This window comes from Lepeophtheirus salmonis, chromosome 5 (assembly GCF_016086655.4).
Source record: "Lepeophtheirus salmonis chromosome 5, UVic_Lsal_1.4, whole genome shotgun sequence".
Lineage (NCBI taxonomy): Eukaryota > Metazoa > Arthropoda > Copepoda > Siphonostomatoida > Caligidae > Lepeophtheirus > Lepeophtheirus salmonis.
Window position 1 is genome coordinate 19,215,734 of NC_052135.2, and position 23,262 is coordinate 19,238,995.

Here is a 23,262-nt window from a genome sequence, read left to right on the forward strand (position 1 = left end):
TAATTACACTAAATAATCACTATAATATAATGAGATAGAAATATTTTATTTGAAAGGCAATATCGTAAAACATAAGTAATTAAAATCAAATAAAGTTAGGACATTATAGTTTTCAAGCTTTAATCACTTTCCTTTTCAAAAAGAAGAAGTATAGGGACTTAAAATTTGTTTTGTAAATAAGAAACGGCCGCATTGTTATCTTTTTTAGAACACACAATTTTTTCGTCAAAAAGAAACAGAAATAAAAGTTTAAAATCAGTGGGTAGTAAGCCAACTCTGGGACACTTCTTTTCTACTATAAAATGATTATAAAATAATTGTTCAAAGCTGAAAAAGAAATAATTACGATTCAATCAATCACTGTATTTTTCTTTCTTTGTGAGGTGACGGCGTAAGGGGGGAAAATACCATGATAAATTAAATCTTGAAAGTTCAAACTAACGTTGTATTTTTTTTTTCAACTAACAAGGCACATTTTAAAAATAAACTCTTTATTTTGGAATGAATAATTGAATTTAAAAGATTATAATATGCAATATTTTTATAAATAAATTACATGTACAGTGTATGTACGTATGAAAGATGTGTTAACACACCTTTAAAGAAAGAGCTTTAGTGTTTTAGTAATCCTTAGACAAGCTAAAATCATTAATCTTTAAATGAGAACCTCATATTTAGGGTTTTAAAACCTAATAATTGTCTAGCGTGCAAGTTTTGGATGTTGTTGTTTGCAACCTCAAAAAGGCTATTATTTACATTTTATTAATTATTTTTAAATTCTTGAAGAGATAACATTAAACTTGAAGGTATGTTCATGAGTGTATGAGCTCATGAATGGTGGAAAGTAACGCTGATGAATTATTTGGGAGTTGTAAGTGTAAGTCCCAGTTGGACTCGGATTTGAATTTAGGATAGAAAACGGAGATTTCCTGCCTAGTATTTGCTTGATAGAGAGTGGAACTTGTGTTTATTTTCTTTCTTTCACAGCTGCTCACACCTAATATAATAAAAAATCATGATATCTAAGTTGTTTTTCCCTCAAACATTCTTCAAATTATAAAGGTAACCATGTATTCATATAAAAAAAATAACAACACTTTTAAATATTTACCATATTTAAAAAAGATACAAATTACGTTTTAAATACATGATGAAAGTGATTAAAGCTTGAAAACTATGATGTCCTAACTTTATTTGATTTTAATTACTTATGTTTTACGATATTGCCTTTCAAAAGTTGAAATTTAAGTTAAGTTGTATTTTTATATATGAACATGGTTTTACCAAATATTTGGGATGTAATAATAATGCAATCCACATTAGTTGGTTATGTATTTATGCAGAACGTAAATACATTACATATTAAAGGATATTGATATAATGAAAAAAGGTATTAGTTTTGAAAAGGATACGAAATTCATATAAGTAGAGGAAGCCAGGAGAGTTAAAACATTGTACATGTAATATTATTCTACGTGTAACAGATTATTTCACTCAAGATAAAGTTTTGATGTAGATATATCGTTAGGGACACCAACATTTAGAGATTATACAAGTTAAATGTTGACGATTGCAAAATTTAGAAAAAATTGAGTAAATGATTTGAGAGGTATCATTTGGTTTGCTTCAGGCCATTATGTTTCTCACATAATGAAAATTACAAAATTAAGATGTAAGTCATAGAATTTTGCAGGAGAATAAATCAGGTACCTTCTATTTACTTCACGTAATCATAGAAATATTTTAAAAATGGTGTTAAGAAATTTTAACAAATATTTATCTTGATTGTTAATTTGCATGTTTAGTGTTTTTTTTTTTCTTTTTGTAGATAGTGTTTTAGGATATTAGTTGGAACTTTAACCCGGAGTATTACGTATGAACTATAATATTTATTTATGTACTTGTTGCACAATTGCTCTGTATCTTATATATATGTATGTTCTATATAATATATAAACCAAATAAAGAATGTTAAAATATTCAATATGAGTTAGAAATTGAGTACAATAATAAAAAGACATATAATTTTTGGAGAAATTAAATAGTCTTTCAAGGTGTTAAAATCTTAGCTTTAAATATATTATTGATATTTCAGTATTATTAATTAGAAAAATTCAATTCAATGAGCTTTCTTTTGCTTTTAAACATTTTGAGGACCTTGGCCACCTTACATTATTTGTAGGTGACCCCTTGTTCCCCAAAAATATTTTTATATATTTATCAAATTTTAAAGGCTTATTTATTGCATATAAAATGTTGTTCTCTGTAGACCACGACAACATTAAACTTAAGCTATAAATGTTATTTTTATGTTTCTTGAGATACAAACAATCAAGAAAACCCCATTTTAATCTCAAGTGCAATATTTTGACTAATTTTGTTATGATATAATTTAATAATATTGTAAATTTTTTATTCGTAGCTTCTTTGATGGTCGAAAAAATAACCTGCTATAACTGTTCACGATCTTTTTTCCAATATATTTCATATTTAAGTACTTTTGCAGAGGTTTGATAACTTCAAATACCATTAAATTTTGTCCCAGATATACTAGTTACAAAAATATTATTAGAAAATAATAAAATAATTAATCACGACCTGTACTTTTGAACAATTTAGCTCTATTTCGACTTCAATGATGTAACAGGCTGCAGAAGTTATTAAATAAATAAAGGGACTACAATTATAGGGTTAAAAAGCGAAGCAAAAGGATATATTTTATACATGCAAAAATAATTCTTATCCCTTCTATGATGTCCAAGAAGTTGAAGGAAATTTTGAATAAATATTTCCCAACTAGAAACAAGTATTTTATTAGACCTGGTAGGAAATGCCTTTACAACGTTGGAATGGAGCGTAACCCTCCCCCCCCACCTATGGAGTATCAAAGTTGGATATAATCAGATGTCACTCGAAATTTTTATTTATTTTAACAAAAGTTTTAGACTTACAAAAATAGAAATGAGGGCCTTTTGAATAAACAAAATATATATTTTAAAGAAAATGATTTTTTACAAATAAGTTTAAATAGTAAATGATAAAATGACGTCCCTAAGTCAAATATCGACAAAGTCTAAGAAAAGATATTCATAATAAGTTAAAAGAAGCCTAAAAAAGGCATTGATTCAATGTGGACCAAATTATTTATCAAAAATACTTATATATATATATATATACAGGGAGCGGGGATCAAATTGTCGCCAAAATATTTTTCTACAAAAAACAACACAAAATATACATTTTTTAACTTTTTTATTGAAAATCAAAACTATGACGAGCATATAGGTATAGAGTAGCCATTCATTTGATATAATCACCATTGGTATCAATAACAGCCTCAATACGGCCTATGAACCGGCCGCAGGCTCTTCTGACCATCTCATTGTCCATGTTGCCGAATACTTCCTTGATGGAGTCCATCAGGCTGGCCTTGGGGCTATGGGGATGTCTGTTGGTATGTCTCTCGACATAGCCCCAGACAAAATAGTCCAAAGGATGAAGGTAGGGAGAGTTAGCAGGCCACAATTCCTAGGTTACGACGTCATAACAGTTCTCGGTTAACCACTGCATGGAGATTTTGGACACATGGCAGGGTGCTGAGTCGTTATATTTTTCTCATAGCAGCCCAGATCCCTAGCCATGGCCTTCTTGGACCTGGTAGGTCATCCTCAACCCTCATCTTCACCTTGTCGACAAAGTCGGTGTCCTTGACCTTCCTGTCGGCGCCCTGCTCCTTGGGTGCCCTCTTTATGGCGGCATCAACATCCCAGGTGTCCTATAGCTTCTTACAGATACGCTGAACAGTCCGTAAATTCACTCCTAAGGTTGAAACAATCGTTGAATTGGATATTTCACCTCCGTTATTAACCAATGCCATGACTACAGTGGACCTCGAAAGCTCCTCGTTCCACTTATAGCTCTTTATCTCCTCATATGATGATGGCATGATGCCAACTGAACTACGTATCGTCAGCTAACAAGAATAGCTTTCCTAATTAATAACTGGTTTTTTATTTGATAATGTCGTCTTCAATTTATCAAGGTTTAAAGTAGGCAACAACTTGATCCCCGCTCCCTGTATATTCAAAAAGTCAATCTTTTTACTTTTAAATTACCTGATATACTAAGAGTTTGAAAAATGAGATGTCAGTAAGATGATTTGAAAAATAAAAGTAATCAACCTCATCCCTCAAGAAAAATCCTTGCTATCTCCATTTTGGTAGGAATTGTAGAAATAATAAAAATTCCGAGAAACCGTTCACGGACTAGAAGTAAACTTCGTGCCGAACATTCCTGTTTATACAACATTTTATATCTTTACATTTATTCCGTGCTAATGATGCAAGTGAATATTCATACAAATATAGTGAAATAAGAAAGATTGTTCCTAGGCATATTGTTATGAATGAACACTTTAATACAAATGATTAATAGACAAAAGGAAAAAAAATCAGTTATTAATAAGATCACAATTCTAACTCATTTGCAGAATTTATGACTTTCGCTGATTTGACTCCAAAAAAATATAGACAACATACGGATGATGATGATAAATTGCATTCAATGAGCGTTTGTTCCTTACGTATTGTTCTTCTCTTCTTCTTTTTTTAAAGTTTGAATATCACCTTTTGATGAATTGATATGCAATATGTGAAATATTAATTATACCTTAAAAAGTTATAAAGAATCAGTTAAAATTGTCAGAAGTACAGATATACATATCAATGAGGAAAAGACGAGTACATAGGTAAAACGTCGTCACTTCTCCTAATTTTATCCCTCAAAAAAGGAAAAATTGTCAAACCCTCCCAAAATTTTCAAAAAAAATATATGAAACTATTTTAAAAACCACAATATTTGTCTGGGGTGTAGGTTTTTCCTCCAAATATAAAATATTAGTGACTGCCTTGGGGACTTTTACATAGGATTATATAAAAAATGGTGCGATCAAATTGCATTTTTATTGAAGTAAATGTGGATTGACGTTTGGATTTTTTTTTTAAATTATCAATTTTATTTCTCAAAACTTATTTTGGAACTACCAAAAAAATTATTACTTTAATTTATCAATAGTATTTCACATATTTACCTTTGACTTAAGGTCCTCCTTTTGATTGCAATTTTTCAGTATATTGTACGCATTAATAGTAACTACTTTAAGGCTGAAATATATGGTTGAAATTATGTATTTTATTGGTCTGAAGGTTTTACAGAATAAAGAAGATTCATATTAATTCCTGATTGACAAAAACATGATTTTAATTAGTTGAATATAGTTGGAGTTTAGTTATATTATATAGGATTTTACTGATCCATTTTTATACAATTTGCATTTGAATGTAAAATGTCACTTTCATACACAGATTAATAAAATTCCATTTTAGTATATCCTAAAAACAATTAATTTGATAAATGCTATTGATTTTATTTTAGAAATAACAAAATTCATAGTCTAACTCATATGAGTTTGTAACAAAAATATAGAATTTCACAAAAAAAATGATTTCATTACCATTTAATCTAAATGAATATAATATTTATACGTGAAAATAATTATAAATTGTTATTTGAAGAAAGCAGCGTGTTACAATCATCTTTTGTGTACACTGTCTATTGTATTTTGTACATATCATACATTTAAGTAGAAACACTTAACTTTATTGGGTAATTAATTATAGATAAATTTATAATAAATCTGAAAAATATTATATTGATCCAAATTTTATTGATTAAACAATCATTCAATGCTAATCAATTTAATAATCAGCGTATATGCTCATTAGAAATATTTTAATTGTTATAAGTATAATTATTTTTATAAATAAGTATTGTAAATGTCTTTAAACAAAAAGTAGTTTTAACTTTTATATTCAAATTAATTACTTAATATAAGCAAAAGCAAAATTAAATGTTTTATTTATGTATATTAAGAACAAATCAATATTTTATTTATTTAATTGGGTAACTTATTGTAAATTTTGATTGTTAATTGGTCAAAACTATCTTTATTCAGATATTTGATTTAAATGAAACACAAAATATAATATTTGTAAATGAAATAGCATAATACATAATTTTTTTCAGAGACAGAGTTACATTTATTGATTTTAACTTTTCCAAGATAAACTAACTCGAACTTGTATTGTAGAGGCATTTAAGAATAAAGTTGTAAGTGGAAAATATTTTATTTCTCAACTAGGTCTTTATTTATTTGTACATGCACACACACACTAAAAAAATAAAATATACACACATTTGTAAAAGGAATAAAATAACATTTGTGTTTAGAATAATACATAAATTAACATTATACTTTAAAATTAATTTTCTCTTTAATTACACAAAAACACCTCAACAGAAATCAGAAAACATAGTACCACACATAAAAAAATATAATATGATAGTTAAAAAGCCTCACAGTAGGACAAAATATTTTTTAAAAAAACACCAACTTGTCAGCTTGTGATGTTCCTACAGTGTCTGTTGAACATATTGATGATGTTTCTTAAAGTTTTTTCATATCTTATTGTTCAATAAGATATGAAAAAAGTTTGTCGATTCCTAATAACTGTGGGCAATGCCGTATAATTTGTTAGTATATGATATATTAATAATTATAATATAAAATTAGATGAAAGGTATTATAAAATAAAAGACCTACAGCTCTTAGAAAACAAACTTTTGGACTTTAAAAATTATCTCGTACTTTTTTTTTTGCTCCAATAGGCTTATATTATTGTTTGAAATGCTAATAACTAAATATGAAACTAAAAACATTTTTTCATATTTAATTTTAAAACAAAGTTGTTTAATATTTTAAACATAATACATTCATTAATTATTCTTGAATTGTAAAATATAGATTCTAATGAACATGAATTATGATTCTTTAAATATAAAATAATTTAAATGAAATGTTCATTTGAGATAAATCTGTCAGAATAAAAGAAAAAAATGTATATTATAATGATTTTTCATATTTGATTATTTCAATATTTCATTTATTTTTGAAACTTAAAGAATTTAATTTAATTTTGAGTCGTAATAAATGTTTTCATGGCCTCGTTTTGATTTCAGAAGCATTTAGAAACTACATTGAACAAAAATGCTTTAGTAATTCATATTTTTATAATAACTAGTGTGGTATAGGTTCCCCAAACTTAAAAATATGTTTTAGAGTATTTATTATTATTTTTTTTAACTTAAAATGTGGTTAACTAAGGTGTGTAATCTTGATAAGAATTAAATCTTTTGTTACCCTATTTTTACGTATTTTAAAATAGGTACATTTTGTATTTATTTGATGTTCCACATCTTAAAATGTAGAAACTTTTTTTATCACTGTACTATTTTATGTAACTTTTTGGATCTGAGGTCCACAAATATTTGTTTTTAGAGATTTATTAAGGTATTGAAAATCGTAGTACATAAAATTATTGGTCTAGCCAGCTCATACTACTCTTTCATTTCATTATTTAGATAGCTAACTATGACAAATATATATTATGCCCAACAGAATAAAACATCCACAAATGTGTATGTACATACAATGTTTAAAAGGAATAACAATGTTGATGATAGAAGCAGTATGTTTTTACTCATTTAATTTCTTTTGTTTTAGTTAAGCACAAACACTACCAACATCCACATGTCTACTAAAAATATAAAATCCTGCGGCAAATTTTTTTTTCATGCGTGTAAAAGCCACTTCCGACAGAAAATATCATTTTTTTTTCTTTTCTTTAAGAATCCCATGTAAAAGTATTAAATAAAAATATCTTTACATGTCATTTAAATATATAATAGATATACGTATAAAAAAATCGTTAACTATATTTATGTACTGTTGATAGTGTTGGATCGGTCCAAGGATTGAATTCAGTCTCAGTCTTTTTTCTAACTGTTCTAATCTATTTCTCCTATTAAACAGTCTTGTGGACCTCGCTAGGATTGAAGAACATGATTAATGATAGCTAGATCTGATATAATACAAAAGTTTTATATGACTAGATTTATGCAAAATTAATTTAAGACCTTATTAGGAATCAACTATTTTGTTATAAATAATTATTTATAATCACAACAATTGATAAAACTTTAGCTTTTTGAGTTACGTAGTTCTAAAAAACCGATAAAGATCAGTCCTACGACTGACGAAATTAACATTGTTCTTTTAGACCGAGCCAAGAGTAACTTTTAAGTTGTGTCAACCTATTCGAGTAACTTTTAAGTTGTGTCAACCTATTCGAGTAAAGTTTAAAAATTGCCAATTATTTCTAATATTTTATTTCGCTGACTTCGAATTTTTTCCTTATAAAAAAAACAAATCTACTTTTTTTTCCAAATTGAAATTATTTCAAAAGTTTTTATTAGTTATTGAACCTTTGAAAAATCAACTGTGGCCAGTGTAATCAAATTGAGACCTGTTTTAGGATTTTTCTTTTGGGGAGGGTGATATTTTTTTCAAACTTTCTGACTGATATTTCATTTTTCTAATTCTGATATGATATGGCTTTAAAAATTTAAACATTGGCCCTTAACAATTTTTAAATATTAGTAAAAGGGCAATATGATAAATAATTGGATTCTGGTTTCATGAAATGGCATTACTTTAAGAAAAATATGTTTATTTTATTTTTTTAATGAAAATGTTATCTCTATCTAATTCTAAAAAGTTATTTTTTTGGAAAAGATAAGTTTATTTTGCAAAACGATTCTTATACATTTTTTATTATAATAATCAAAATTCCAAAGTAACATAATTTTTGTAATACTCTGATTATCCATTAGGGAGTAGTAAGGCAATAGGGATGCTGCCTAGGTCCTGCTTTTTAACTTAATGCAATCAGGGCCCTGCATAATGCATATTCCATAAAGTTAAACTATCAGGTTTTTATAATTTTTGAAAGTTATTGCTTAATTTATCATCACCCCCACTCCCCTTAAAAAAATGTCACGCCTCCCATTATTTAAATTTAATTGAACTCTCTATTTAATCAAACAAAAATTCCCAAAATTTTAAGAAATTATTATTTGTATCTTAAAATTACGAGAAAAATTATACAGTTAGTCGAAAGAGGAAAGTTAGTTTTTAGTTGATTACTATTATTGGGACCCCAAAGATTCATTTGCAAAAGAAAAAAAAAGAAATAACAGTCTCCAAAATATTTAACATTTGCCATAGAGTGTCAACATGACCATTTTGGCGATCTGTATAGTTTTCATTGTCGTATTATGAAAGCAATTCATTATTTGATAAAATTTGAAAATGTTTTTTATAGAATTATGTTGAGAATTGTACTGGGGAACTCGTATTCTAAAATAGTAGTTGGACAATAATTACTAAATATTTTAGACTATAAATAGAGGATACAGTATTCTTACATCAATTAATAATGAAAAACGATTAGATGATACAAAAAGATAAATTCTATACCGAGTTAAACATCTTTAATTCCCTTTCCATCTCACTTTTTTATATTTATTGTTGGTGTAAAAATTAATAAGAACGTATAAAAACATTCTTTAAACTTCGAAAAATAACTGTCAAAATTTATTACAGGAGTCAAAAACTAATGAAGTACTTTTTGAAAAAAAAAATAGATACAGAAAGTATGGGTGAGGCTAAAAATTAATTTAGGTGAAAAAAATTAATTTATCTAACTTGTTACGGAAAACTATCCATTATTTTTTGGTTTCAAATATCACAACTACGATGAATTATATTTTTAAATACCTTAATAATTAGTAACATTTTAATATACTCCTTTTCATGCAATAAATTATTTGTGAATTCAAAAATTGATTAACTATTGGATAATAGCATTCGACTTCTAAAAAAATCAATTTCTTAAAAGTAATTACAATAATAGTCTTTTTTTCATTTCTGATGGAGTAAATAGTTGGATACATACAAGTTGAATGTATTTTTTATTACTTAGATGATATTTTTTTTAAATACGACAACATCCTTTAAATTAATTTATTCTCTAAGTCAACATTAAAATAGACAAGCGAAAGCCTTTTGGTATTTCCTCAAATAATAAACATTATTTATGCCAGCAATAAAGTGTTTATGTGTAAGAGACTTTATGGCTATATTTTTATTAGATATAACGTGGAAACAAGTATGACTTCTAAGTTGTACCTTCATGTGAGGAGAATTATTACATATTAATTTCATAAAGAAAATTACAAGGTTGTGAAAGTTATATCGGTCATAATTTTACACTTATGACCTTTTAAAGAAAGCTGATTGAATAGACATTCTGTGACTAGTTAATAATGTCTATGTATACATTACCAAAAAAAGTTAGGATTAAATTTAATTAAATCAGTGATTTATTGATCGGCTCATAAAGTCTTTATCTGCAGCACAGATGTAGCAACTATGAGGTAGAGTAAATGCTAATGTTTTGGGCATTAAGACAACTGAAACCAAATAAGATCAACAAAATATTAACCCTGGAAAGATCAGAAGGTCTAGGAAGCCCATTTTTAAAATAGAATGGCCACATCGAAAAAATTGATGAATACATTAATTCATAATCTATAATTATTAATAAAGCAAAAATTATCATTGGGAATATATTTAACAAGGAGCATCTATAGCTAAACCTCATCGCCTCATAGAAAAAAAGGAGAGTATATATATCTAGGGTATTAATCATAAGTATTTTTTATTGTGGGAGTTTTTTGTTTTTTTTTGCTGTTGGACACCTGCACGATGTTTTTTTTTTTAATTTTATGAAGTTGTAATCATGATTATCATGTTTTTGAGGAGATAAATATTAAGTATTGATTAGCTATTAGGTGGACTCAAAAATTCGAAGGTAAAAATTAAATGGCGCCACTAAATTTAAGTCTTATAATTTTAAGTTAATATTGACCTACAAACTATACTTATTCATTCTTCAAGTTTTTCTAATTTTTGGACAATTAATTCGTTAGATTGTGTATAAAGATTTTTTTATATGATTATTTAAAAATGGATAAAAATAAATTTTGTGTGATAATGAAGTATTGCTTTTTAGTAAAAAAAAATGATGTTAAACCCTAAACTTGTTTTAAACAGATTATTCCAGCTATGCACCAGCAAAATGAACTATTGATAAATGGTTTGCCAAATTTAAACGAGGCAAAATTAGCGTCAAAGATGATACACGCATTGGAAATTTGAAAGAGGTCGTTACAGACAAAAACATCGAAACAGTCCACAAATAATTTTTGAGTTGTCGTAAAGTGAAATTAAGCAACAAAGCTAATACTCCACAGATATTAAAGGAACGTGTTGAACATATCATGATTGAATATTTGAACATGCAAAAGCTTTGTGGAAAGTGGGGCCAATCAAAAGCAACAACATGTTCATGATTCATAGCAATTTTAAGAGCAACTTAACAATAAAAAATACATTTTTTAGACTGTATGCGACTATGCATTACACATGGTTCCTACACCGCACGCCAAAGTATAATCCAAAGTCAATTGAGGAGATTGCACACGTTGAACCTAATCCAATGCATCAGAAAATGTAATAAGCGAGCTGCCAAGCTTATTAAATCCATATTCTATGAAGCACAATGGGGATGATATAATATTCGATTAATACCTTGAAAAGGACAAAACCATCAAAAGCAATTATTAAATAGAATTGTTGGATGTTTGAAGGATGAATTCACGAAAAACCTGCTGTTTTGAAGAAAAAAAATGTTGTTTCATCAAGACAATGCAACGTCTAAAGAAATAACTGAAAAGGAGGGTAGAATTTCATAGATTATGCTGCGAATTGCTTCCTCATTCATCGTATTCGCCAAATATTGCCATAAGTGATATTTTTTTTGTCTATAAACCGAGTTTGAGACTAAAGATAAATCATACTTTAAAACTGGCATGGGAAAATTGACCACAGTAATGGTTGTCAAATAAATATGTTTTACTATGTTAGGGTATAAATGTTTCTTTCGACTTGTTACGTATGAGTGTGCTCATGAAAAGTGAAAAGTAATTTTAGAGATTTACAGGGAAGTTATTTTCTGAAATCATAAAAATTTTGTGTTCATCGACGCCTAATAACTCCGAACAATGGCGGGTACTACGGCTAGTATCTTTTAAATAGTAAATAATTGAAATCAGGTTATTTTTTTGTTACAAGCCGTATCCTATTAGCTCTGTGTATAAATTTATCTAGAGCTGGATACAAAAGACACTTTAATGAACAAAAATACATATAAACCGTAGTCATTATTTTAGTTCATAAAGAAATACAAAATATCCAACTAGGACGTATTTAAACTCACCTATGTAACCTTGAGAACCTTACAAATGCTGAGAAAGGCCTTGGAGGGTACAAGTGATTCTCAAAAAATAATCGTTTGCCTTAAAGATAATTATAATAACATGCATAGGAAGAAGATTTAACCACTTAGTAGTACATGTTATGGATTATTTTGTATGGGGCTATATGAAAAATCAAACCAAGGGACGTCCTCCTCCTGCAAAGGCCTCAATTGTAAATTCCATTAAAGAGAAAATTACCATGATGACGTGTACTTTCTTCAGAAGCAGGATTGAGAAACTCATTGAGTCTCAAGGAAATTATTTGGTCACCAAACCTTGTATGTCTATACTTCTTGATTCCTAGATAATGTACTTATTTCAATGAAACTATGTAACTTTCTTTGTTAAATATATATCTAAGTAAGAAACTAACTTGAAATAAATTTATGAATAAATTTTTCAAAACAAAAGAAAAATAAATTATAGATCAACAAGGTTCTATGAGGCCCGTATGTTATAGTAGGAATGATTACGTACTGAAAATAGACAATGTAAACATATAAAAACAATGGAGACAGGGAAAAAGGAGCAACTAATTATGTTTGTCTTTTTTAACCTTATAAGGAGTTTCAATATTCAAAAAGGAAGTTTATACAATAAGTATTAAACCTATTCTCACTGTAATTGATCAGGTTACAGCTAATTATATAATTGCAGAGAAGGTGATATTTGAAGAAAACTTTGACTTGTCACACTTTTTCCATTAATTTTATCGTATTAACTTTAATTGTCTCAGCTTTATTTTATATTTTAAATATAACTAAATTTCATACAAAAATAGGATTTTTTTTCTGCAAACATTTTTGTATAAAAGTACTTAATAAAGCTTACTTATATTGTCCAATCTTCACTAATAAGTTAACTTGAACCATGCAGCAAAGAAATGTTGGGTTAGTATTTTAATATTGCTAACAGATGAAAACTAATCATAAGTTTAGAGACTTCGATATTAGTCTAAATATAGATTTTTTTTGTAGTTTTATGCTTGTTCTATATCAAACATACATCATATTGTTTCTATAGAAGCTATGTCTCTCTTTTAAGCTCTATTGTCAAAGATTTTCTGTAACACAATGTTTAATAAATATTGATGATTTTTTAATTGTATTTATTATTCATAGGTACTTAAAACTATTTATTTATATGACATTCAAAATTAGATTAACTTAAAAAAATAAAAAACAGAAGTATACTAAGTAGTATTATTTCTGTAGTGGTTAATTTTGTATCTCACAATAAAAGTATGTATGTTGTTGGTAGGTTATATATTAATCATTTTATTGTACTTGAGTTAAACTTACATTTTGAAATTATTTAATATGGGATTGTTTTGAAAAATAAATACTTCCTGTGAATTTGTCCTAGATATATAGCCCCAAGAAACCATAATAAAAAACTGAAAAATGTTTATTAGTTAACCATTGGAAGTTTGATTGATTTAAAAAAAAACGAAATACATCAAGTTATAAATTTCTTTATGTGATTTGATTTTATATCTGCAATATAATTCTAGATAATTTTTGCTACAAACACCTTCGTCTCCAGTTATTCTACCCTGTATATTTTTTGACTCATTGAGATTTAGCCACATTACGTATTTGCAACCTTATAATCTTTTTATGTTATTAGTTCAAACTTCACCTTCATTTAGTCTTTATTATTGAAACATTACTTTTTGTTATCGGTGGAGTTTCTTTCATTTCTTCAAGCTTCAGCTAAAACCTAATTACATGTAAGGGGTTAATAGTCAACTTAATTTGTATCCTGGATTACTTTGTCCTTATAAATACATTCCCTCATCATTTCATCACTATTTTCCTTTCTTCTGAAAATACTTGATATACAATGTTGTTGGTACATATATATTTGAAAAGAAGCATTTACTCGACAATATGAACAAATAAGATTAAGGAAATATGAACCAAAGAAATATTCATTTTGAAATGTGTACACACTTATTTTTCCTGATTGTGTATAAAAAAAACTAGAAAAAGTAAGTTTTTTTTTGCTGCAGACACTCATAAGAATTTTTTTTATCTTTATTACACATATTATCATAAATAAAAGACTTGAAGAGTAAAAAAATAACCATTCCTATTTCAATTTTGATGATAATAATTTCCACTCTTTTTCCCATTGAATGAATGAAGCTTTCTACCCCCTTATAAATATATAGGTTCCATCTACATAAAACCAAGCAATCATGATTTTTTTTAAATTAAATTTGAACATTTTGCGATATATTTTTGAAAGTTCGTTAATTAACCCAACATTTATACTTAGTCAAATTTTTCTAATTTTTTTAAACTGGAAGGTCATGAGTATGAAATTCGATTTTTTTCTGTTATACAGGGTGCAAGAACATAATTTCATTTTTTTTAATGCATGGCAATTAGGGTGTAGAAGTGGAGAGGGCATGGTTTCATTCAAGAAACCAGATTCCAAAAATTTCTTGAAAATATAGTCAGTCGAGATCATACATTGAAGTAGTGAGGAACGTGTGAAGAAATCTTTACTAAAAAATGATTTCACAAAATATTTTATGACCTTAAAATAACTGCAATTTAGCTTGTATATTTTTATTAGTGCGATTTATGAAAATAAGTTAATTTTGCTTCAATTGCTAATATACAAACATTTTTTAAATTCATTTTCATAATTTGAAATTCGCTAAATTTTAGAAAAGAAAGTAACCCCACGAATAATAATAATAATCTGCATAACTGGTGCTATGCAGATTATTTATAATAAAAATCTCCCGTTTTAAAAATATCGAAGTTTTGTTTTATAAGTTATTTCAAAAATTTATCTGAATATAATTTAAACATATTTTTCACTACCTTTAAATCAATCTAAAATATTCAACCAATGATACAAAAAAAAATGTATTCCACAAGCATTTACATTAATTTTTTAAGGTTTGTGAATACTTCGACCTAAATATTTAAAAAAAAGATTCAGTTGGGAAAAATTAATATTAACTATAGAAAATAAAACTGTTAAAATTTATTAGAGATACTTTTGAAAGATTAAAAAATATGATAGTACTTCCTATTTTCAAATAAAAAGGAATAATTTAATGCTCTTAATTAATTTAACTGTATCATTGAACAATGAATTCAAAAACCTAGGAGTAAACATATTGAAAAAATGCAGAAAAAAACGAAAAAAAAACAAGTTTGGTTTTTTATTTTTAGACGAATAGTACTTTAACACACTTATCATTTGTTAGTAAATATCCATTTTTTAATAATCCTAACAACATTAATTTTGGGTATCAACAAATAAAAAAATTAAGTGTTTCATTTAAAATTTCTTAGAAATATTTATTGCTTCATACAAATTTTGGAAATCAAATTAGTACTCATCAGTATTGATCAGATTGAGAGAATTACCGGGTTCAAAAAAAATCTTTACAATTTCAATCTAGAACTTTATTAAGATGCATTTTAGCAACCAGTTGTAATAGGGTATGCCAATAAAATAAAAATAACTGGTATGATGGCTTGGGTTCCCTAACCATTGATGTAGGCCCCCTTGGCAGTAATGATAGTTTCTAGATGGTAACGGAAGGCCTTCCACTCATTGTGGATGTAGTTATCATACATTGCATCCCAGTGCTGAGTGACGGTGTATTTGAGGTTGTTGATATTTGGCTGAAGGACGGTGCAGGCCTTGGACTCAACAAGCACCAAATAGGGAAGTCCAATAGGTTGACATTTGGTGAGTAGGGGACCACATTTTCTTTGGCTAGAAAAGCAAGGTGTTCTCCAAACACTTTTGGCCTATTGGGACGTGTGTGCAGGCGTACCATCCTGCTGGAAGACCACGTTCATAAACGGGCTCATGTTGGGGATTTGCAACTGCTTTGCAATCTCCGTTGGTTTCTGGGCAGCATCCAAAGGTGCTCGGACCAAAATAGGTTGGTTACGCTTAGATTGCATTTTCTCACCTTATAACACACTTAGAAAGATATATATATATATATTTAAGTTTATTTTTAGTGTTTGACCGGAACAATTTTGCCGCATTTACAAAAACCATCATTTATGTAGAAAAAATGAAGTGCTAAGATTTTTTGCCACATCCGGTACATAAAATAATACTTACATTATTAAATTATCGTCTCTACCGTTGTACGTCTTAGTCATCACATTGTCAAAATGAAGAATACAGAAAAACACGAGGATAAAAAATATCTATTAAATTGACAAAAACTCGATTAAAATTTTTTATATATACAAATAAATCCTAATCATGGCCTTATATAGATAAATTAAGAATGACATATTTTCCTATTCAAAGTATTTTAGGAACATATTAAAAAGTATCTGTGATAAAATATAGATTCAAATAAATAAAATTCATTTATATAAATCTTAGGTTATATAATATTCCAGTTCAGTAACATAAGGTTAATATTCTAATACAATTGAAAACTGTCCCACTCCATTTATAATTGTATAGTCCTGCCGTAGGAAATGCCTAACATGAACTCATATCAGCAATCTTTTACGTAACTTTGAATATACAGGCCATAATCGATCAAAATAATTAGGTGTTTAATGTTCATACATAATTTAAATGTTAACAAAATTTCAATTTCAATTTATTCCTTTATTTTAATTTTTGTTGTTCTAGGTTGTCCTTGTAATGATGTATATAATGTATATATTTTATTATTATAAAAATATACTACTGATATTGATTTAATTTATTTATATTTGTAGGGTCAAAACAGTTTACATGAGAGGATATGTGGAGAGTAAGTTGTCCATTAAAAGTGCCATCATTCAAGACTCGGGGAATTACTCATGCATACTTAAGAAGTCACCTCATAACTATGATACACTGCGCATAACGGTTGTTGATGGTAGAGTATATTTAGTTACATATAAATAATTATTTATTTATGTATTTTAAGCTTTTAGTGACTTTAAAAAAATTCTGGAATTTTCCTTGAAATGTCAATATTTTACATCAAGTCTTATTTATCAGAGATATAGAATTTCGATCTTGAATACTGAAGCAGCATTAAAAAAAAAGATGTGCTTTCATATGGCGTTATTATTTTAGATGTTAACCATATTGAAGGCATAAAAATAAACCCTTTATTGCACACTCATTTTTATAGTCATTAGATCATTAAGATTTGAAAAAATTTGTTTGTATTTTTCTCTGCAAATTTTAGCATTTACTCTTCAAAAAGAGAAAAAAACAAAATCAGTGATAGCAATATGTCAATTCTATGCAACTATTAAACTTTTTTATAGTAGAGGAAAACACTGATAAGAGGCTAGATTAGTAGTTAAATAGTCAACTGTCAAAAGATACAATTTCAAACTCAATTTGGGGAGGGGGGGACAAATCATAAATTATATAAACTAACTGCAAATATGTAAGGGGTGCAAAAATATTTTAAGTTATTGAATTGTTACAAGAATATGTATCAATTGAGTTTATTGTTGAATTAATAAATTTTATTTACAAAAACATCATTTAATATATGTTGTCCTGTTTTTACTTTAATTTTATTTATACTTCATATTTTATTAAGTCCGTAATCAAGGTTTCCGTACAAATTTTTGTTAAACTCTGGGAATTTCATTAAAATTTTATTGAAAAAAAATTATTAGTAATTAAACCCTCAAACTTATGCTTGAATATCAGGTAAGGCAATGTGTAGTCTAAAGGTGTAAAAGACTACAACATACACAACTTTTATTTTAAGATGGAATCCTTTATCTTCAGGTTGGATATTATATACGTACCAAAAAAAAATACATAGTTGATTTTACTGTTTACTAATTAGGTGACTAGTGATTAGTGACTGAATTTTAATTTTTAAGATACATACCTCAAATTCAAAAAAAATATTTGGGTTTGTTGATAAAAATTGTTTAGATTTTTTTTTTTTTAGAAACACTAAGGGCATAGCATAAAATGGCACAAAAACTAAATTAACTGACCCTCTAAAGATGTCCTTGCCCTTGAAGAAAAAACAATAGTCCTTACACCGTACAGCGTTCATAGGACCTTACATGTGTTTATTCTATGTAGTAGTTTTAGAATCAATATTTATTTAACAAATATATATCAATCCATTTAATTTCATGATCTAATTAAACTTTTCTTTTAACTTATTTACAGGAGAACATTCAGCTGCCATTTACAAAAATTCAAAAAAACTCTCCAATGCTCATTCTGACTCAATTATCATAGCTCCTTTCCAGGCAACATTATCTTTTATTGCATTTTTTGGTGTTCAATATTTCATTTAATTGGTTGGACTTGCTATAAAAGGGGGGTTATTGTCTTATTTTTGTATCTTCTTATTTATTTTTTAATAAAATAAAAAAATATGTTACCTGTCAACTTCATACTAACATTTATTTCAATAATATTTCGTTCATATACTTTTATCATTGTATTGATTATTAAAGCATATTTTAAGTATTCGTTTGTATAGTATATTAAATATTGTTTATAATATATATATATATATATATATACAGGTTTGTCCGTCTAAGGTGATACAAATCAATTTATGTTAAATTTGGTATATTTTTTGCAGAAAAATATTCAAAACAGATGAGACTCTTTTTTATAGTATAACGTAAACAAAAACCATTATAATTATCCAATAAAGTGACTATGAATTGCAATCAAGGCTTCCACTATGGACTTTAGCTTTTTGCAACCGTTTTTAGTGTAGTTCTTATAAAGATTACTCAATCATCTACGATAACAGACTTGAACTATTTTTCGGAAGTGTATTTGACCCTTGAAGGCATAACCTCCAAACAATCAAAGAAAACATAATCAAAGAGTGACATATCTGGGATGTGTGGGTGTCTCTTTGGCTTTTTATTGAGCTTTTTAATAGGTACTTGAACCTTACAAGCTTTTTTTGAACAATCAATATCCTTCAACTCCTGTCTCAATGCTTTATATTCATAAATTTCAAGTGTCTTCTTTGATAAGTTGTTTAAAATGATCCTGTTCAAATCAAACTCCCTGCCTAAGCCATTGGCATTCACCCTTCCCTTTTCTCGTTAATAGTCTCCGTGAGTGCGCCCAATGTTTTCTATAACCTTAATGTTGTTACCCTAACTTTTTTGGTAGCCACAACAATCTCAGGCATGATTGTCATTAACATCCTAGTTGTGTAATAGTCCAAATCAGAAGATATTCTTGTTGTATTTTTTCTGGGAGGAAAATGCAAGAATTGCACTCTCTTGTGCTTCAAAGTTTATGTTAATACGATCCTAAAGAGGAACAATACATAATAAAATTTCTACAACTGAATCCTAAGTATCTTATTACGGCATTGTCTTAGATAGGTATCAAACAATAAAAGAAAAAATAGCTACTTTTAAAAATGTTTATCTCCTCAAACGGTCACACCTGTGTATATAAGATAATGATTTAATGTTTGCAAATTTAATTTAATTTAATTAGTGTTATAGTGATTTGAAAAATAAATTTTCATACATAATAAATAAGATTGTTGTATTTTATTTCCTTAAGACAGCAAAAGTTTAATTTAACTTTGGTTATACCTGAGGTTGCATATTGAATCATTTTCTATAAGTAAACCATAGAAAGGGGAAAATAACATGGTAACCCTTACTATTTTAATAATGTTTTAGAGAAAGAAAGCTTAGCCGTCACATTTCATTAGCTTAGCTTCAAGTATCAATGAGAGGAAGAAAATACAAACACAAGTTCCACTCCGTTTCAAGAAAGGACATAGATAGGTATTACTCCGTTGTTGATTATCAATTCTACTAATTGAAAAGGAATGACACTGATAACCCCCTTAAAAATAGTCACAGTTACTCTTCGTCATTCATGAGCACAAAAAATTATGGTTCAGCTTTATATTTATATCTTCTCTCCTCCAGAATAAAAGAAGTATAATAACAGCTTTAGAAAATGAAAAACACTGTTCAGGTTGCCTTCAAAAACAAAACTTGCACGCTGAAAAGGCTTAATATTTATAACCCTAATGATAGATATGCCTACCATTACCATCATACATTTTATTATGATAAGAGACGTGCGTGTCGATTTAAGTATAAAAAGTAAGCAAGTCATGCATTTTGCTTTACAATTGGCATCTCTTTTCTCATGTGTCTCTTTTTTTTTAAAGTAAAAGTGTAATTCTGAAGTAAACAGTCCATAAAGAATACAAAAGCAAAGACTCCACGGTTCTGAGTCTAGATTCAGGTTAGTTTTCGAGGACTTGGAATCATGTGAGCTTGAAACCCATTTAACTTTTGAAGTGATTATTTTTTTATAACTGGACTTTTGGGAATTATACTTGAACCATTTCATTGAAATTTTGACTAAATCTGAGGTGGTTGTTGTCAAAACTTAGTTTTTTGCCCTATTTTAAACAGAATCACATCACATTTAGATTATTTAAATCAAGATGCACTAAATATGGTTTTATTTGAAAGTTTAAGCCAAACAACTTATCAATATAATATGATATTTCACTAGAATTCTTAAATTTCTTCATTATTTCATTTGATTTTCTATTTCAAGGATAGTATTTACTCCACATTTGGGAGTTAAAAGAACCGTAATTTCTAAGAGAGCTCTTTTAATAAGATGCATAATGCAGTTTCTATTAAAAAGTCCAGATAAAATTTCGCTATATAGTAAAAATTTAGAGAAAATTTAGTTGTGGGATACATTTGACGCTTTCATTTGACGAAGCCAGCCATTTTGGGTGAGTCATAAACAATAAATTTTATACGAATAAAAAATCCCTGTTGCTAGAATTTATATACATATATATATTTGGAGGGGGGAGGGTGTACCGCAATCAGTCTTTTTTGAAATAGCGGTTCGTTTATTGGAATTTTTTCAATAATGGTGATTCCTTTTATATCTATGCATTATTATTTGAGCTTACCTTTGGAGACAAAATGACCCTTTTATCGCAAGGGGGCCGAACCATTTAATATTAAAATTTAACATTTTGTTAGTGTCCCAAGTACTTATTTTTTAGCAGTGAGGCAGTTGAAATTAGATCAGAGGCCAAGGTAAAGAGTCTGACTTTAAATATCTAACATGGGAAGGGCGTCAAATTCCCTAATATGAGCAAAACATATTTAAATACAGTCCTGAGAACGTAAAGTTATTCACTTTTTAAAATTAAAATTTATTAACAACTAATTATGATCAACAACTTTACATAAATGTAGCCCGTCTAGTTAAATTTATTTTTCTCAAAATTGAATTTGAACTACATTTGTATTCTTCGACGAATTATCGTCAATTTCTATCAACTTCTTATTCTCATTAATCTGTAAACTACACTTAAAGTAACAAAAGTATTTAAATCAAGGCAGAACTAGTATTTTATTGAATTGACTCGATAAATTTAAGAAGAAAAAGACACGCTCATTGCCAATTTATTAACTTATATTAATTGGCATACTTATAATGTTTCGTTTCGTATTACTTATTTCATGAACTAACTCAGATTTTTTTTTCTCCTTACAACTTATGAACTAATATTTTTATGGTAACTGAGGGATTTGTACATTTTTTACAAAATTATGTAATATATCTGGCTTGTTTCTTCAGATATTACAATAGCCTCATTATAAATCGTCAATGGAAATTTACATAGGAACAGTACCACAAAATTAAAAACAATTGATGAGATTCAGTGACAAAAATCAAACTGACTCAATAAAATATAAAATCGACTCAGGTCACAATTTGACTAGAGTAATAAAATCGAGATACACATTGTACAGATGATTTTTTGAGTCAACACAACACTAATCTCAAGTCCTCTCAGAAATTTTAATACAAAGCCGTCAATTAATCAAAAACTGTCTATGAAATATGTCGTTCTATATAATTAAACGCCTTTTTCATAAAGTTTTTAAGAGAACTAAAAAGTAATTTTAATTAGATAACATATATTTATGGACCGAGCATTTTTATCATTATAAAGTTGAAATGAAATGCAATTGTACGCACTGAATATACATTTGTTTATGATATTTTAACATATTCATATTTGTCTTTATTTGCCAAAATGAAAATATTTAGAACTGTTCTAAATATATTTTTAAGCTGAGAAAAAACCAAATAGAATAGGTTGATATATTTTTAATACTATTTGTGTGAATTTAGGGATTATTGAAGAATAAAAGTAGATATCAGGGCATGAGTTGCATATCCCTGTAATCTTATGTATCTAATTATAATGTGTTTGCATTATTTAATACGTGTAAAACATATTTTTTTGCTCTTTACATTGTATTTATTTAGACTTTTAACAAGTATGACTATATATCTTAAACTTTTTTACAAACTAAGAATTCACTCATGTGGGCCTAACATTCCTACGTAGTCATAAAAAACTTTTTATGTGAGGAACAAAATTGAAGAAATTAATATACAAAAAACAATTAAATTTCTATCTTCTTTTGTTTTATAAAAAAGAACCAACAGGACATCAGTAAAATAATTCTGTACTTTGTTTTGAATTCCTCACGTCGTTACATTTGTATTACTTTGCAGCCTTTCTTTAAAAAAGAAACAGATAAAATACCAAAGTCCGTTGATAGTTAGTCAATTATCTTCTACCTTAGAGTAATTGTTTCAATAATGGTTCATAACATAAAAAGTCCTCATTCAAGACAATCATAGATTCACAACGTTGATAAAAGGGGGGAAGGGGGTAGTAGAAAAGTCAACTGCTGACACCAAAATATAGTATATATTTACCGATATGTTAGTAAAGTAACTCTGTGATACAATATATACAGGGTGAGGACTCAAAAATTCCTTTTTTGTGCCATTTTCATGGTAAACTTTTTAAGCAATAGTTGGTAATTACACTTTTTATTCAATATGTCAATCTCCATTCTGATATAAGATAATAAATTC

The 23,262-nt window shown here is 27.7% G+C and overlaps 1 protein-coding gene across 1 annotated transcript in view; it reads left to right on the top strand.

Annotated features, from left to right (window-relative positions):
* The window catches only part of LOC121119011 (zwei Ig domain protein zig-8), a 210,626-nt gene extending 190,785 nt beyond the window's left edge, over positions 1 to 19,841 (top strand). Inside the window, exons 6-7 of the mRNA XM_040713620.2 lie at positions 17,070 to 17,212; positions 18,490 to 19,841. Of these exons, the coding sequence (XP_040569554.1) occupies positions 17,070 to 17,212; positions 18,490 to 18,620 (274 nt within the window). The 3' untranslated portion in view covers positions 18,621 to 19,841. The remainder of the gene's footprint in view (positions 1 to 17,069; positions 17,213 to 18,489) is intronic.
* The last annotated feature ends 3,421 nt before the right edge of the window (positions 19,842 to 23,262 follow it).